At 36.2% G+C, this 15505-nt stretch overlaps 2 protein-coding genes across 2 annotated transcripts; one reads left to right on the top strand and one right to left on the bottom strand.

Moving 5' to 3' along the window:
- Nucleotides 1-916: 916 nt before the first annotated feature.
- On the top strand, nucleotides 917-4351 carry LOC106400466 (cation/H(+) antiporter 21-like). The gene is made up of 2 exons (XM_013840823.3): nucleotides 917-1373; nucleotides 1771-4351. Exons 1-2 carry the CDS (start codon nucleotides 995-997, stop codon nucleotides 3609-3611), a joined length of 2220 nt encoding a protein of 739 aa, XP_013696277.3. The 5' UTR covers nucleotides 917-994; the 3' UTR covers nucleotides 3612-4351.
- Nucleotides 4352-8616: 4265 nt separating this feature from the next.
- Nucleotides 8617-9383, bottom strand: LOC106399764 (cysteine proteinase inhibitor 2). The gene is made up of 2 exons (XM_013840219.3): nucleotides 9123-9383; nucleotides 8617-9042 (listed from the first exon to the last, which is right to left on the bottom strand). Exons 1-2 carry the CDS (start codon nucleotides 9278-9280, stop codon nucleotides 8772-8774), a joined length of 429 nt encoding a protein of 142 aa, XP_013695673.2. The 5' UTR covers nucleotides 9281-9383; the 3' UTR covers nucleotides 8617-8771.
- Nucleotides 9384-15505: the final 6122 nt, after the last annotated feature.

The raw sequence follows: 15505 nt of genomic DNA on the forward strand, positions 1-15505 counted from the left end.
ACAGAATTTAACTAATCTCAAAGAGAAAACAAAAACAGCTAACATGAGTAGTAGTCACCTCTTTGACATCAAAACATAAAAATCTATAATTAGCCATTACAGGAACATAAAGAAAAAAAACAGGTTGGAGCTCTCACCTATATTAATGAAATAAAATCTAACACATCACGAACACAGAACATTTTGTTCAGGGAAAGGCCGGCCAAAACTTTTGGTGATCTTAGAGGATCACGTTTACCTCTCTATTCCAAAAGGTGGCCGAGCCCAAAAATCCTATGGCTCTGGAATCAAATTCATCCTATTATAATCTCAGTTCGTCCCGGTACGTTAAAGTATTATGTTATAGCCACACGGATTTGATAGCAGAAGAACACCATAATGGATGGGAGAGTGCAAAACCGATCCATGCCGCATTTCCTTTCTTTATAAAACAACTATTAGTCGCTAACTTTGTCTACCGCGTAATCTACTACATGACTCGGCCGCTACATCTTCCTCCTTTCGTTGCCCAAATCCTTGTGAGTAATCAAATGTTGAAAACTATTTTAACTAAACATTTGTATTGATCTTGTGTTTTTTTCTTTCTAATCGTGTGTCTCATGAAAATTGCGAAAAAAATTTGTTTTTCTTTTTAGCTAGATATGTCTTTAATTACTTCTAAGCATGTTCATCTTCAAAGTCAATTTATTAAGCCAACAAAACTTATTATTGTGGGAAATATAGTCTCAGTCAACACTATGTTCTTTATTTTTGCATTTCCTATGGACCAAGAAACGAGAAAAGTCTAAGATTTGTTAATGCAATATTATGCACGTTATATATGCGTTCATCCTTTTGCTAATTCAATTTATTTCTGACATTACATTATATCATTTCCTAGAATTTGGTAATGATTATATTTATTCTTGATTTGCAGTGTGGATTACTGTTCAGCCCGACTTTGCTAGGTGAGAATGACACTGTCCTCAAAGATATCTTTCCTTATAGATACACAATGGTTCTGGAGACATTCGCAAACTTAGCTCTCGTCTACAACATTTTCCTCCTCGGTCTTGGTATGGACTTGAAGATGATAAAAATCAAGCAACGCAAGCCAATAGTCATAGCCATCGTTGGCCTCGTTGTGGCTTTATTGACCGGTTCTGGCTTGTATTACCTTCCCGGTAACGGAGACGCCGACAAGATTTTTTCAGGTTGTCTTTACTGGTCGGTTGCGTTGAGTTGTACGAATTTCCCTGACCTTGCGAGGATTCTTGCCGATCTCAAGCTCTTGCGTTCTGATATGGGACGCACGGCCATGAGTGCATCCATTATTACGGATTTGTGTACTTGGGTTCTCCTTCTTCTCGGACTCGTAATGTTTAACAAACAAGGTAATATGATCTTTTTTTTCTTGTCGTTTATAATTTGTAGCTTAACGTAACCGAAGAGAAGAATCCAAATTAATAAAATCTAAATTCCTCTAAGACCAATTATCTTTTATTAGTTTATAACTCACACACTTTAATTATCGTTTGGTTCACTCCATCTATTGAAACTTAAGTCTTAACTTCTAAATTTTACAAATTTGTTTAAAAGAAAATTTCTACTACAATTTTTAAAAAAGATAAGATTGAACATACCCGATTTCATGGGTATAATTAAAAAACATTTATAAAATACACTAACAACTTTACAATCATTTTTTTATCCACACTAAAATTAGAGTCCCATAATTTCAGGCCCGACTCTGCACCTTTCAGTACTAACCAAAAACATGAAAAAATGCAGGTGTATCGAACGATATGATGCTATTCGCGTTAGTATCAACCATCGGTTTTGTCTTTTTCTGCATCTACGTGATCCGTCCTGGGGTGGCTTGGGCCTTCGCCAACACGGTCAAAGGAGGCCACGTTGGAGAAAATCACGTATGGTTCACTCTCGTAGGAGTCATTTTCTGTAGCTTAATCACCGAAGCATTTGGGGTCACCTCAATCCCTGGAGCTTTCTTGTTCGGTCTCTCGGTCCCTCATGACCACATAATTCGGGATATGATTGAAGAGAAGCTCCATGATTACCTCTCGGGAATTTTGATGCCTCTTTTCTACATCATCTGTGGTTTAAGACTCAATCTTGGTTACTTGTCTACTAACACGAGCGCTGGAACGTTGGTGTTTGTGATTTCTTCGTGCTTTATGGTGAAGATTTTGTCTACCGTGATTTGCTCCCTCTTCTTGCGCATGCCCTTGCGTGATGGTTTTGCTGTTGGTGCCCTTATGAACACCAAAGGAACTATGGCCTTAGTCATACTCAATGCAGGACGTGACAGCAAGGCGTTGGACGTAATAATGTACACTCATATGACGGTTGCGTTCCTGGTGATGTCAATACTGGTGCAGCCACTTTTAACATTGACTTACACGCCAAAGAAGAAATATTCTTTCTATAAATACCGAACCGTTCAAAAACTCCAAGGAGAAGTAGAGTTTCGTGTGTTAACCTGTGCTCATGTCCTCGCTAACGTCTCCGGCCTAACCAGCCTATTACAGGTTTCTAACCCGACCAAGCGATCTCCTATCAACGTCTTTGCAATTCACCTAGTCGAGCTAACCGGTCGCACTACAGCTTCGTTGCTCATAATGAACGACGAGACCAAACCTAAAGCTAACTTTTCGGACCGAGTCAGAGCAGAATCCGAACAGATCGCTGAGATGTTCGAAGACATAGAAGTGAACAACGACGCCATGTTGGTTCAGACACTCACCGCGGTCTCACCTTACGCGACGATGCATGAGGATATTTGTTCGCTGGCCGAGGATAAACGAGCCAGCCTCATCTTATTGCCTTACCATAAGAATTTGACATCTGATGGTCGGTTAGGTGAAGGAAACGATGCGCACGAGAATATCAACCACAACGTTTTGAGCGACGCACCTTGTTCGGTCGGGATATTGGTTGACCGTGGCATGACGATTATTCGGTCTGAATCTTCTTCGTTCCATGGCGAGGCCACAGATAAAGAAATTGCAATGCTATTCATTGGAGGCCGGGACGATAGAGAGGCTTTGGCTTATGCTTGGAGGATGGTGGGACAAGAAATGATCAAGCTAACGGTTGTGAGATTTGTCCCGAGCAGGGAAGCTTTATTTGCGGCCGGGGAAGAAGCCGCTGAGTACGTGAAGGAGGCACAAGTGGACGAAGAGTACATCTACCAGTTTAACTTCAAGACTATGAATGATTCTTCTGTGACTTATACAGAGAAAGTGGTTATCGATGGTCCAGAAACGATCGCAGCGATTAGAGAAATGGAAGATAACCATTCTTTCGATCTTTACATTGTGGGAAGAGGGTACAAAGTAGAAACGCCTGTGACCGTGGGTTTGACTGATTGGAATACTAGTCCGGATTTAGGGGTTATAGGCGATACATTAGCTTCATCAAACTTCACAATGCAAGGTTCGGTTCTTGTGATTCAACAATTCTCAGCCGCCTATAGGCAAACCGCAGGAAACAATCAAGAACATGTTGGCTGTGGAGCCAAGGTTGCCAATGAAGCGAAGCCTTTAATGAATTCTCATGGGGAGGAAGAGGATGATGAAAATGAACAATATCAAATGGGAATGCGCAAATAACTCGCTGTCTTCTCCCTGTCTCGGTGCTTGGTAGCGGCTCTTCTTCCGTCGTGATGGCTAGCTGACTCGTCTGCTGGTGTCCGCAGCTATCTTTTCGGCTTATTTACATTTACTTCGTAATCGGACCCATTAGGGTTTTCTGTGGGTTTTATTTCTTATTTTAGTTTGTAATATATTAAAAAAAAGCAAAAATTCGTAAATATGAAAAACCTTTTTACAAAAAAAATAAAAATTACTTTACATCTTAATGGGTCTAAATTTTGAATTTGGATTTACAGATTCGAAACAAAACCAAAAGTAGCACATGCTCTGGAATTTGCCCTGAAGCTTATCCTTCTTCATCTGCGAGTTGAGATTTACACCCGTAGCCCTTTTTCTTACTTCTTGTGTGTGCCTTCGCGGAGTAATGACAGCCGATTGCCGACCATTCTATATTATCCTCGATTGCACCGCAGAAGAAGATGGTGATTCCCCATGTCTTCGACTGTTGCGGTTACGCCAAGTTTGATATATTGTTGTTTGAAAAGTGTACCTCAGCAGGAACATTCAAAGAAATTGGAAAGTCTGATCGTATAAAAAGCGGTAAGATCTGAGATTTTTTTTTTTTTTTTTTTTGAAACACAGGTAAGATCTGAGATAGTTTACACTTTTTGTCAAATTATGTTACGTTTTTTGGGTTCCCAATCTAAAACAAATTTGAGGTAAGTGGAATGGCTCTCTTATATATTATTTTTGTCTCATCAGAACTTCCGGTATGAAAGTTTATATCCTTGCACACTCTTTAGAAACTAAAGCTCATGACCCATTAATCTTTACATAATTCCAATAAATTATTTACTGAATTAACATTCCATATGGATTATTTTACCAAGTTTCTCCGATGGCAATACATTTTGAGATACTTTTGGATAAGCATCTCAACATTTGAGATCATCATTCATTTAAATACAATCATTTTCTTGATTTTGGGTGATATATCAAAAGTTGAGAACTCATAATGAGTATGCCTTAAAATAGATGAAAAACAGATATTAGATCTGATCTATGAAGGAATGAAGAAAATGACATGAGAGTTTTCTTGTTTTATTTTTCTTTCTTTTACATACACATATTCAAAGGAACTATAAAGATTACAAAAGAAGTCAAAATAATGTAGCTTCACTATTCTGTTTTTGCCGTTCATCCAACTTCATCTTTGGCAAGCTTGTTCCTGACATGGTCTAGACTTCATCTTTTGCAAACTTCCAAAAATCTATGTAGCTATTGGAGAATTTACCAAGAAAGAGTTAAAATTGGTGAAACTATCACATATAATACATTACTTGTATATAGCATACTTACATATACTTGTATAGAGTAGAGAATAGTCTAATGTATTGAGTATAAATACTCCTCTTTGTACACACTTTAACTTCAATGAAGATATTTCATATTACTCCCTTGTTCCTAATATGATATTTCATATTACTCTCTTCTACAGAGGTGATATCTTGCATATTTACATTGTTTTATTCATTCATCTATGAGCATTTTCATCATATAAATTAGGATTTAGCCATGTCTAGGTTGCATTTTGCATTCATTGTCCTTATTAGGTGTTGGAGTGTGCCATGGAGTGATTTGAGATGTTTGGGAGCATTGTGATCCAAAAGGAGGTGAAAGATGAGCATGGATGGAGCCTTTAGAGAAATCTCATGTTGCTAAAATTTTGTGGAGACACAGAAAATTGAGTTAGCTTTCTATTGAAAGTGGTTTCAAGTCATTTGGAGATGTAATGAAGGAGTTATGATCAATTTACTAGAGGCATATCCATCCTGGTCGAGCATCGCAGAGTGACCTCTCAGAGCGACCTACCGAGGTCGCACCCAGCCAGAGCGTCTAGCTCAAGTCACTCCCAGCCAGAGCGACCAGCTCAAGTCACTCGCATTTTGACGGGTCGAGACACAAAGAAACGCGTCGGGAGTGACCTCCTGGAGCGACTATGCTAGGTCACTTCGCGTGTTTTGCTTGGACGATTTTTATGTTATTTCAGGGGTCTTTTAGTCATTTGTTTTGATGTTTTTACACTTTCTAAACCTAAGTTAAGTACTTTTGTAAGTCATGAGAGGCAGATAATCTCTTTTCTAGAGAGAAGAACTAGTAAAAACTTCTTTTGATTCAGATTTCATTGCTTTCTTCTTGTGTTCTTGTTGATTTCTTATCTATTTCTCTACATGATTAATCTGAAATCCAATATGGGTTTAAGAGGAATCATGGAGATTATTGAATAATCACTTTTTGAATTCATGGGTTAGGGAGATTAAGGGTGATTAGGTTAGTTCTAGGATGTTTTAGTGTAGATCATTCTTGTTCCTTGCTAGTAGAGTATTCATAATGCATCTTCTGAGTTGGCCACTCAAAAGTTGATCAATAGACATTTCCCACCCAAAAGGTGTTTGATGAAATGCTTGAGACAACTCTCTTAGGCTTTTAGTATACTTTGCCAAAGACATTTGTTGTTAAAGGTGCTAAAATAGCTAATAGACTTGTTAGTAATGATTGCTTTCATATTATTCAACCAAAGACATTTGATGTTTGAGATATGTTAGCAAATGAGCATTCATCTAGACATAGAGCTTGCTTAGAATTGTGTCTAGGCTTAAGGTTGATAGTTTGATTGATCATTTGTCATCCTTAGTTCGATACTTGATCACCCAAGGTCTAATCCCTATGCCCATGAGTTCTCTTTTCCCTTAGTCAAGAAAGTATCATTCTGTTATTGCTTCTAGTATTAGTAGTAGTTTAAAACCCATATAAATCATTGGTTGCACTTAGATTAAGTGAGTACTTGCATTCTCGGTGCTTTGATATCCCTCAGAACTGGTTCGACAATCTTTTATACTACAACATTTGTCTTGGGAGCCTTGAAAACTCCCAACATCAAGAGGCAGAGTACATGGCGATGGCATACACTTCAAAGGAACTCATCTGGCTTTCCCGCATGGTAAATGATCTACAGGTTGCTGAACCTTCTGTGCCTGTACTGTATTGTGATAGCACTGCGGCATTGCACATCGCCAAGAACCCTGTGTTTCATGAGCGAATGAAACATATAGAAAGGGACTGTCATTCCATTCGAGAAAAGCTTGTTCGTGGGCAGTTGAAGACGCTTCATGTACGGACTGAAAATCAATTGGCAGACCCGTTTACCAAGGCTTTATATCCTGCTCTGTTTCATCGTTTCATGTCCAAGATGGGTTTTCTCAACATTCTAACGCCATCTTGAGGGGGACTATCACATATAATACATTACTTGTATATAGCATACTTACATATACTTGTATAGAGTAGAGAATAGTCTAATGTATTGAGTATAAATACTCCTCCTTGTACACACTTTAACTTCAATGAAGATATTTCATATTACTCCCTTGTTCCTAATATGATATTTCATATTACTCTCTTCTGCAGAGGCAGAGTACAGGGCGATGGCATACACTTCAAAGGAACTCATCTGGCTTTCCCGCATAGTAAATGATCTACAGGTTGCTGAACCTTCTGTGCTTGTACTGTATTGTGATAGCACTGCGGCATTGCACATCGCCAAGAACCCTGTGTTTCATGAGCGAACGAAACGTATAGAGAGGGACTGTCATTCCATTTGAGAAAAGCTTGTTCGTGGGCAGTTGAAGACGCTTCATGTACGGACTGAAAATCAATTGGCAGACCCGTTTACCAAGGCTTTATATCCTGCTATGTTTCATCGTTTCATGTCCAAGATGGGTTTTCTCAACATTCTAACGCTATCTTGAGGGGGACTATCACATATAATACATTACTTGTATATAGTATACTTACATATACTTGTATAGAGTAGAGAATAGTCTAATGTATTGAGTATAAATACTCCTCCTTGTACACACTTTAGCTTCAATGAAGATATTTCATATTACTCTCTTGTTCCTAATAGAAACCCATTTGGTAGTGAGTGAGTTTGGAAAGGCACCTTCTCATCGTTGTGAACACTGCAGAGACGACACAATCGAACGAGACAATCATTGAAAGGTTGAGGATAAAACCTGATCAAAGGTGAGAGAGAGGAAGAAAAGAGGCGACCTTTGGTAGACGGAGAAAGTACACTTCTGGCCTTAGAACCAAGAAAGACCATAACATTGGATCTTACTATGTCGTTTCATTCTCCAGGATTATGTAAGCAAAACGTTCTTGCTTGCGGTTCTCATCTCTTATTTGATTCTTTTTCATTTAGTCTAATCCATTTTCTCTGAATCCGAAATCTGAAACTTCGGACAACTCGTGATCTTCTCAGGCAACGCGCACCATCATCAAGACTCAAGAGATCTTTCATTGATAAAGTGGTTGAGCGTCCTGTTAACCAACATAACAGCATTAGCCACTATTGGATACATGCCCCGATTAAACATCGAGACCTAGGAGTCGACCCAGACCAACTAGCTCTAAGGAAAGCCCAGAAAGGAAACGTGGCCCATTACAAACCCAATCGCATTGTAACAGCCGACCTATCAACGCCACAGGACGAACTGACACACGCAATCGAGTGTCAGAAAAGAGAAGAGCCAATTCCCTACAATGGCGACGGACGAACGTAGGTATCAACTGCTCCGTAGATCAACTGTTCCCAGTCTCCACGCAACTAAGGCGCCTATAAAAGAAGAAGAGGAAGTCGCAAAACAGGGGGGGACAAAGAAACACAGAGAGAGAGATAGATAGAGAAATAGCTTTGACGACGAGTTAGTCCCTAGGAGTTCTTTGTTTTTTATATCTCTTTTCGGCTTGTAGCTTACACTTCATATTAACGAAACCTTTGACCCCCTAAATCTCTTAATTATTCATCTTAATACATTCCAATCTCTTACCAGATTTAGGATTCAACAGCCACCCACCTACATATGGTTTTGGTTAGATAAATCATGTGTGCAAGTTAAGTTATTCTAGAGACCAATACAACATTTGATGGTTTTGATATTCTAACAAGTCTCTCATCACATCTTCATAACATCATTTGTGTTTATTATGAACAACGTAAAACATCATTACAAATCAACTATTAACCCATTGTTAATAGCGATCATATCATTACACACTTTTGGTTTTTTTTTATATTATAATATAGAAACTTGTTTGGCCAAGAAAGAAATAAAGTTAGTAGACAGGAGTAGCAACGGGAGTGAAACCGAGCAACTTCTTGGAATGGAGCCATGGTTGAATAATCACAACTGAGTCAAACATCCTGTTCGTGCCATCGGGTTGAATCACTTCAATCCTTAGATCGTATTTTAGACCAGCCACGACCTGTTTCTGAGCCGACACAACTCTACTAAAATTCAACGGATTCAACACGGCGGTGTTCGCAATGGATTCTGCGTTTCCTTGCTCGCTCTCTTCCATTAGATTAAATTGCTCCACGCAGTACCTGTGGTCACAAGATCGCATCACTTTCCTAGTACTATTTAAACGACAAGTGTGGATGTATATCATTCATCTTATGTATACCTTCCAAGTTCTTGAATCTCTATGTTGGTCTGAACATTCGGAATGTCTGCCTTCCCTCCAAGAACGACGGACTTTCTTGTAGCGTTCGCCGATGGAGCGACGACGGCGATCACTAGAAACCCTAACAATGACAATCTAATAAGATAAACCTTTGACATTGCTTCTTACTTTTGTCTATTTTGGCTTCAGTTTGATACTTTATGTTTTCCTTTTAAACTCTCTTTGTTATGTGCAGTGCTTTTTGTGTGTGAGATGAAAGAGAGTGAGACGGAAGCGTGTTATATAGAGTTTTTTGGTGTGGGTTTGATGGTATTGTCTTTTGGTGTGGGTTTGAAGCGTCCCATGCCATAGGCACCTTCGAGGTTCCGCATCTTTTAAGTTACTTTTACATCAACACGTGAAGTGAGCCCCACCATTTTTAACGTATGTGACATGTTCGGATTAGAAATCTGATCCAGATTCCACTTCTGATTCTGATCGAGTTGTTTTCCTATAAACGATTAATTTTATTAACAATACTATAGTTTTTCTATTAAAAGCAATTTCCTAATTTTTGAAGGGATATTTTAACAAATTAAAGATGTTTATAAACTTTTTTGGGAAAATGGTCATTTAAATCCCCAACTTTCACAAATAAGCTAAACAAAGCTCCAACTTTTAAGCAAGCCATATAAATTCTAAGTTTTTAGAAAAAATCCAAATTAATCCTAAACTTCTATTGACTCAGCCTTTTTAGTCATGTACAAGTCAAACGCTAATTAGACGTTTACGTCTGTTAAATAGTAAAACAGTGCATTTTGATGATTCATTAAAATTAGGAATTCTGCTCGAGTAGTGAACCCTAATTCCCATAACCAACTAAATCCAATAAAATTTCCGGTGATTGCAGAGAGAAAGAAGGTGAAAATCTTGGGAACTTGAAAATATTGATGATGCAGAGGAATAAGCTTGTAACGAGATGAGCTAAAACGCACCGTGAGGATGTACATGATCAGTGTGACACGTCACTGGCTATGCCAGCTAAGTGAGGGAAAGTGACAAGAAGTACAAAAACAGAGTATGCTTTCACTTGAAGAATTATCCAAGAAAATAGATCGTGAATTTGTAAGAGTTTTGTTCATCTTTTTTTTTTTTTGGTAAAAGTTTTGTTCATCTTCGTTCTGAGTTCTTGATACTTTTTAATGGAGTTCTCTCATTGTTGTTTTTTGAGTTGATTCTTCATATATACTCTTGAGAAGTACGAGAAAGGGTAATTCGTATCATGAACGTTATTCCATTATTGTGTTGTTAAAGCTTTCATACGGATTTACCGTATCAGAAACTCACGAACCTTATTTTAACCCATGGTGAAAAGGAAAAATAAATATTTCTGCAATTAAAGGTTGCAGTCCACGAATAAGGGAAGAACTCTTAATTTTATTGAGTCACCAATTCACCGTTTTTACTATTTAACAGACGTAAACTTCTAACTAACGTTTGATTCGTACATGACTAAAAAGACTGAGTCAATAGAAGTTTAGGATTAATTAGAAATTTTTTAAAAAGTTTAATATTTATTTGGCTTGCTTAAAAGTTAAAGCTTTGTTTAGCTTATTTTTGAAAGTTTGGGATTTGAATGGCGGTTTTCCCTAAACTTTTTACATAAGGTTTATATGATGTTAGAACTTCAGAGCGAAAGCTATTAATTAGATCATGAATTGGTTGCCCGGTTATACGTTCTGATCCTAGGAAATTATGGATGTGCTACATTGTAAATATGATGTTTTATATTTGACGTTGAACTTTTTTATATTATCCACTTGGTTACATGATTCGTTGTTTTACAATCTCACCAATGGAGTATTTTTAACGGAATCATCAGCATGGATGGATCTCCAGCTTTTCCTTATCGCCTCAATTTGATTTTGAATTGTAATTATCTTTTTGTTTTGTTTTGATCATGCAATGCAATGATGTTTTGTTTTCATAATCTTTTTGTTTGTTTTGTTTTGTTATGGACTATACACGTATTAACCGAGTTTGACACCTGTCCTCTCTTCTCTTCGCATGCTGCTCACGTAGCACCTCCTCTTACGTATGCTAAACTACACATTGATACACAATGTCAATCTGTTACTATACGAAAGAAAAAATACTTTTTTTGGCGCATATTGGCCACGCTAGTAGATCATCTTAAGGTACGCTTATCCGTTTTATTGGGCTCGTAATTATTGGTTACTTTAGTTTCGTTGAACCCAACAAAAACATGATGGGTCCGAACATGATATTATAACACCAGTTTCTTTTGTGGAACATTTTTGGTTCTGATGTAGTCTCCACAGTCGATGTCTTCAAGTTTTCTACCAACATCTTCAGAAACTGGTCGTCGAATCTTAAAAATATTACTACAAAGGTCTCTCTATCCATCTCATTTTAGATTTGATTAGTATATAACTTCTTCCGCTATAATAAGCTTCAAAAACTTGTATTAGGTGAAAAAAATATATTGAACTAATTTTCTTTTTTGGTTTTTTTGATAAGCCCCGTGGACTGATCTGGTCGGTCCTGGAAGAAACACACTTAGTGTTACAGAGTAGATTAGTCCGAAAATATACCACACTGTTTGATCTGAGTTTGGAATGCTTTCCGACTAATGCAAGAGGATAGACCGATCATCTGTTCCGGTCCACCATGTAAACTACTCGAGCCGAAACTTAAACTCAGACTGGCTAAGTAATGATAATTTAGTTTCCATGTGAAATCGAATCCAACACTCCAAGCTCCAAGAGATTCAACTAGGCTACCGCTACTTGGTTAAATATAATGAACTAATTACATAGAAGAAAAATACATTTTCACCAGAAAATGTGTTTTATTTTAACAATAAATTTCTTTTGTTACAAAGTATTTTCATCTATATAGGATTGGTAAAATAGAGTAGCTATTTTAATTTTGGTGAAAGAATGGGGAAACACCCTACCAGAAATGAATAAAAAAAATACAAAATAGATGTAGAATATATATAACACTTTTAGGTCTAAATTATAATATATACTAGATTTTGATCCGCGCTTCGAAAGCGCGGGCTTTGCTTGGGTTATAAATAAAGTTGGATATGAATTAGTATTTTAGGTATTTTTCATCTTTTGGCTTTTCGGGTACTTTAAATCTTTTTTTGCTCCTAAATATTCGAACTGGGCTAGACTATTACGTACTCAAATTACATGTATTTTAGGGTTATTTGAATTATGGACTCGAATTGACTCGATTCCAAAAGGGACCAAACTGAACCATATCCAGAAATATTTCAAATACCTAATTGGATCCAAATGTCGAGGACTCGAAGAATTAAGATTTTAAAAAAATCAAAAAAATACCCGACATAAACTGAAAACCGAATGAGTATTCTAAGATATCCAGAATGTCAATATATATTAGTTATATTTTAAAATTAGGCTGGTTCAGGTATTACAAACATGACAAACATGTTTCAGATACATTGGTTATTTGGTTATTTTCAGGTTCATATACATCAGAACCGAACATATTCGTATTTGGGAGGACCAACTCAAACCCTACCAAAAAACTCAAAACTTTGATACCCTAAAGAACTTACTGGTACCCAAATGGGTACCCGAATACTGATTCATACACTTAGGCCTGTATGTTTTGGTCTTTGGGTTGGGTTTGGTCCAATTTTTTTCGGGTCTGGATCGGTTCTTCTCAGATTCGGGTCTGTTTTTCTCAAGTATGGGTTGGTTCTGGTCTATAATTAAAATACTTGTACAATACTCTTAATTTTCGGATCCAGATTGACTTCATGTATTTTCGGATCTTAAAAGTACATGATATACCTAAACCTTGTAAAATTTAGTCGAAATTTGTTATATATATATTTAAAATTTTACAAAATAACTTAAAATAAACTATTAATAATTAAAATAAATTGTTTTTAAACTCTAGATTTTACATTTTAAGCTTCATATTACTTGAAATGTTACAAAATAATAACAAAGATTGTTTGTAAAAAGATATTTTAACTAAATCATAAAATAAATATAGAAAATAGAACACAGAATTTCATAGTTTTGAATATTCATGTTTTTAAGTCAGGTATTAATTGGTTTTTATCGGGTCGAGTCTATTCGTTTTTTTGGTTCAGGTACTTTCGGATAGAGGAATTTTCGATCAAATAAATACTTTAAATTTTCGGTTTGGGTTCGGATCGAATATTTTTGAATCGGTTCCGGTTCAAATTTTCGGGTCCGGGTAAAATTTCCAAGCCTGTTTGATTTTGATGATACAATAACTTCTTTAAATTTTATACTAAACCGTGTCAAATCTTCACTAAATAATTATAGAAAATTTGTGGTAGTTTGAAGTTTATATGTGGATATTTTGGTCTATTTCATTTATAATGAATATGAGACTATATTTCACATATATTTTATGCATCAATATATTGAAAAATGATGAGATCACGCAAGTATATTATTAGAGTTACGTTTTACCAAAATTGTTAGATATTTGGTAAGATCCAATAATCTTAGTTTAACTAAAATCCAAATCATATCTAAAGATCTCAATTAAATTCAAATATTCAATCATCTGAAAATTATAAGAAATTATTTGAACAATTAGGTAATAGTAGATTTTAAGCTTTATATTAAATTATTGTAGTTAAATGGTTTGTTACGATTTGTTCCATATCATACCAACATGAGCTATCTTACAGTTTATTGAATCATTTCCGTTGATCTCAATTTTTTTTAGAGTTTTTCTTTTTGCTAATTTTTTTAGAGTTTTATCATCGTTTAGAAAACAAAGTAAACAGAATAATTAATGTAGTTTGTGTTATACCAGCTAAACCCATATAGTATGATGATAACATGTTGAAAATATGGAATTAGAAATCTACTTATATAATGAATCAAAATGTGATAAAAATGTGATTATATGTATGCATTTTCTGAACGTAAATACATTACTCAAGCTGTTAAAATGACAGGTGAGATAATAATTTATTGGAGAGCTGATACAATTACTGTTTTGTTTCTGTGTTTTAGTCGACCAAACCATTTTTTGTATAATACATTGGCAAATTGACTAAAGTAATCTTAGAGAAATATTTGATCAATTATATGATAACTCAGAAAAGGGAAGGAGTAAAAATCGGCAAATATATGGTATAATGTTATTGACTAACTTATTGTTACAAAGATATAAGGTAAGACCAAAAAAAATATTTAAGTCTAAAAAAATAGTCCAAACAACTTTCATAGGTAGATTTTTTAGGACTCGTTCTCTTTTAATAGTATTGATTCCTCAGTCTTGAATTTTTCTCCTTATTCCTTTAATTCTCTCTACCACTCCCTTCACAGCAACATCAAAAGCATCTTCAAGTGTCTCTTCATCCGTTTTTTGACGGTTTGGTTTAGTGTACACAATCTTCGGAACCAATTTGATTATGTTTTCTCTCATATCAACTATTTTCTCATTCGGCATTCCGCGCAAAATATTTTCGATCTTGTTTTTTCCTCCGGTTCTCAGCTCTTTAACCGGTATATAAACCGAATATTCGCTATAGTTTTTTTTTTTTTTTTGGTGTAAAATATTCGCTATAGTTGCTTGGTATGTGCCATATATATTGCTTGTATGCGCTTCCTAGATTAAAGAAAACTGGAATACAACCAGCCAAGATCGAATCAAATATTGATATTCTGGTTAACGAATCACCCGGCGGTTGTAAGCAGAAAACAGAGCTCTCGAAAAAGCTTCATCAAACTGATAGGATCATCACAGCTGTTAGCTTTAACAACGCAGTCAAGAAACCTACAATTCTTGAAAGAACTCTTGCATTGTAGGATAACTTGAGTTCGAACCAAATCGTTCCTGCTTCTGCTCGGTCTTTGAGCTCCGGAAAATGAGAAGATGGCGCAGCGTATCAACGGTAACTAAGCTCAAATCTAAAGATTTAGATTAAATCTTTAGAGACTTGACTTCTTGAATCGAAGAATTGAATCAAATTCGATGCAAGGCTCTCGTATTGATGATAGAATCGAATCAATGCAAGGCTTTAGAGAAAACTCTAGCTTATTATCTTTCAAAAACTAATTAGCAAAGCCAGTTTACAATGCCTTTATATATGATTTTAGAGACGGTTTAATAACCTAAGTCTCTTAAAAATAGAAAATCTAATAAAAGGAAATCATAGATAGAAAAGAAAATCTTTAAAAATCCGAAATAGAAAAACAGTTGCTTGGCGGTGAAGGTATCATGATGCTGCATTAGGTCCCCCCGGGTTTGAAGGATTCGACCGCGAATCTGGCGCTGGATCCGGTGGAACAAAACGAGAGAGATAACGAACATTGAAAACATCCGAGGTAGTGATGTGGGCTGGAAGC

This window comes from Brassica napus, chromosome C4 (genome assembly GCF_020379485.1).
Source record: "Brassica napus cultivar Da-Ae chromosome C4, Da-Ae, whole genome shotgun sequence".
In the NCBI taxonomy this organism is placed as follows: domain Eukaryota; kingdom Viridiplantae; phylum Streptophyta; class Magnoliopsida; order Brassicales; family Brassicaceae; genus Brassica; species Brassica napus.

Bases quoted from the DNA above. Each gene is read 5' to 3' on its own strand.
- LOC106399764 (XM_013840219.3), bottom strand. From the start codon at position 9,280: ATGTCAAAGGTTTATCTTATTAGATTGTCATTGTTAGGGTTTCTAGTG. The intron at 9,043-9,122 runs GTATACATAAGA...TTGTGACCACAG, and splicing joins GAGATTCAAGAACTTGGAAG to GTACTGCGTGGAGCAATTTA.
- LOC106400466 (XM_013840823.3), top strand. From the start codon at position 995: ATGGTTCTGGAGACATTCGCAAACTTAGCTCTCGTCTACAACATTTTC. The intron at 1,374-1,770 runs GTAATATGATCT...GAAAAAATGCAG, and splicing joins CGTAATGTTTAACAAACAAG to GTGTATCGAACGATATGATG.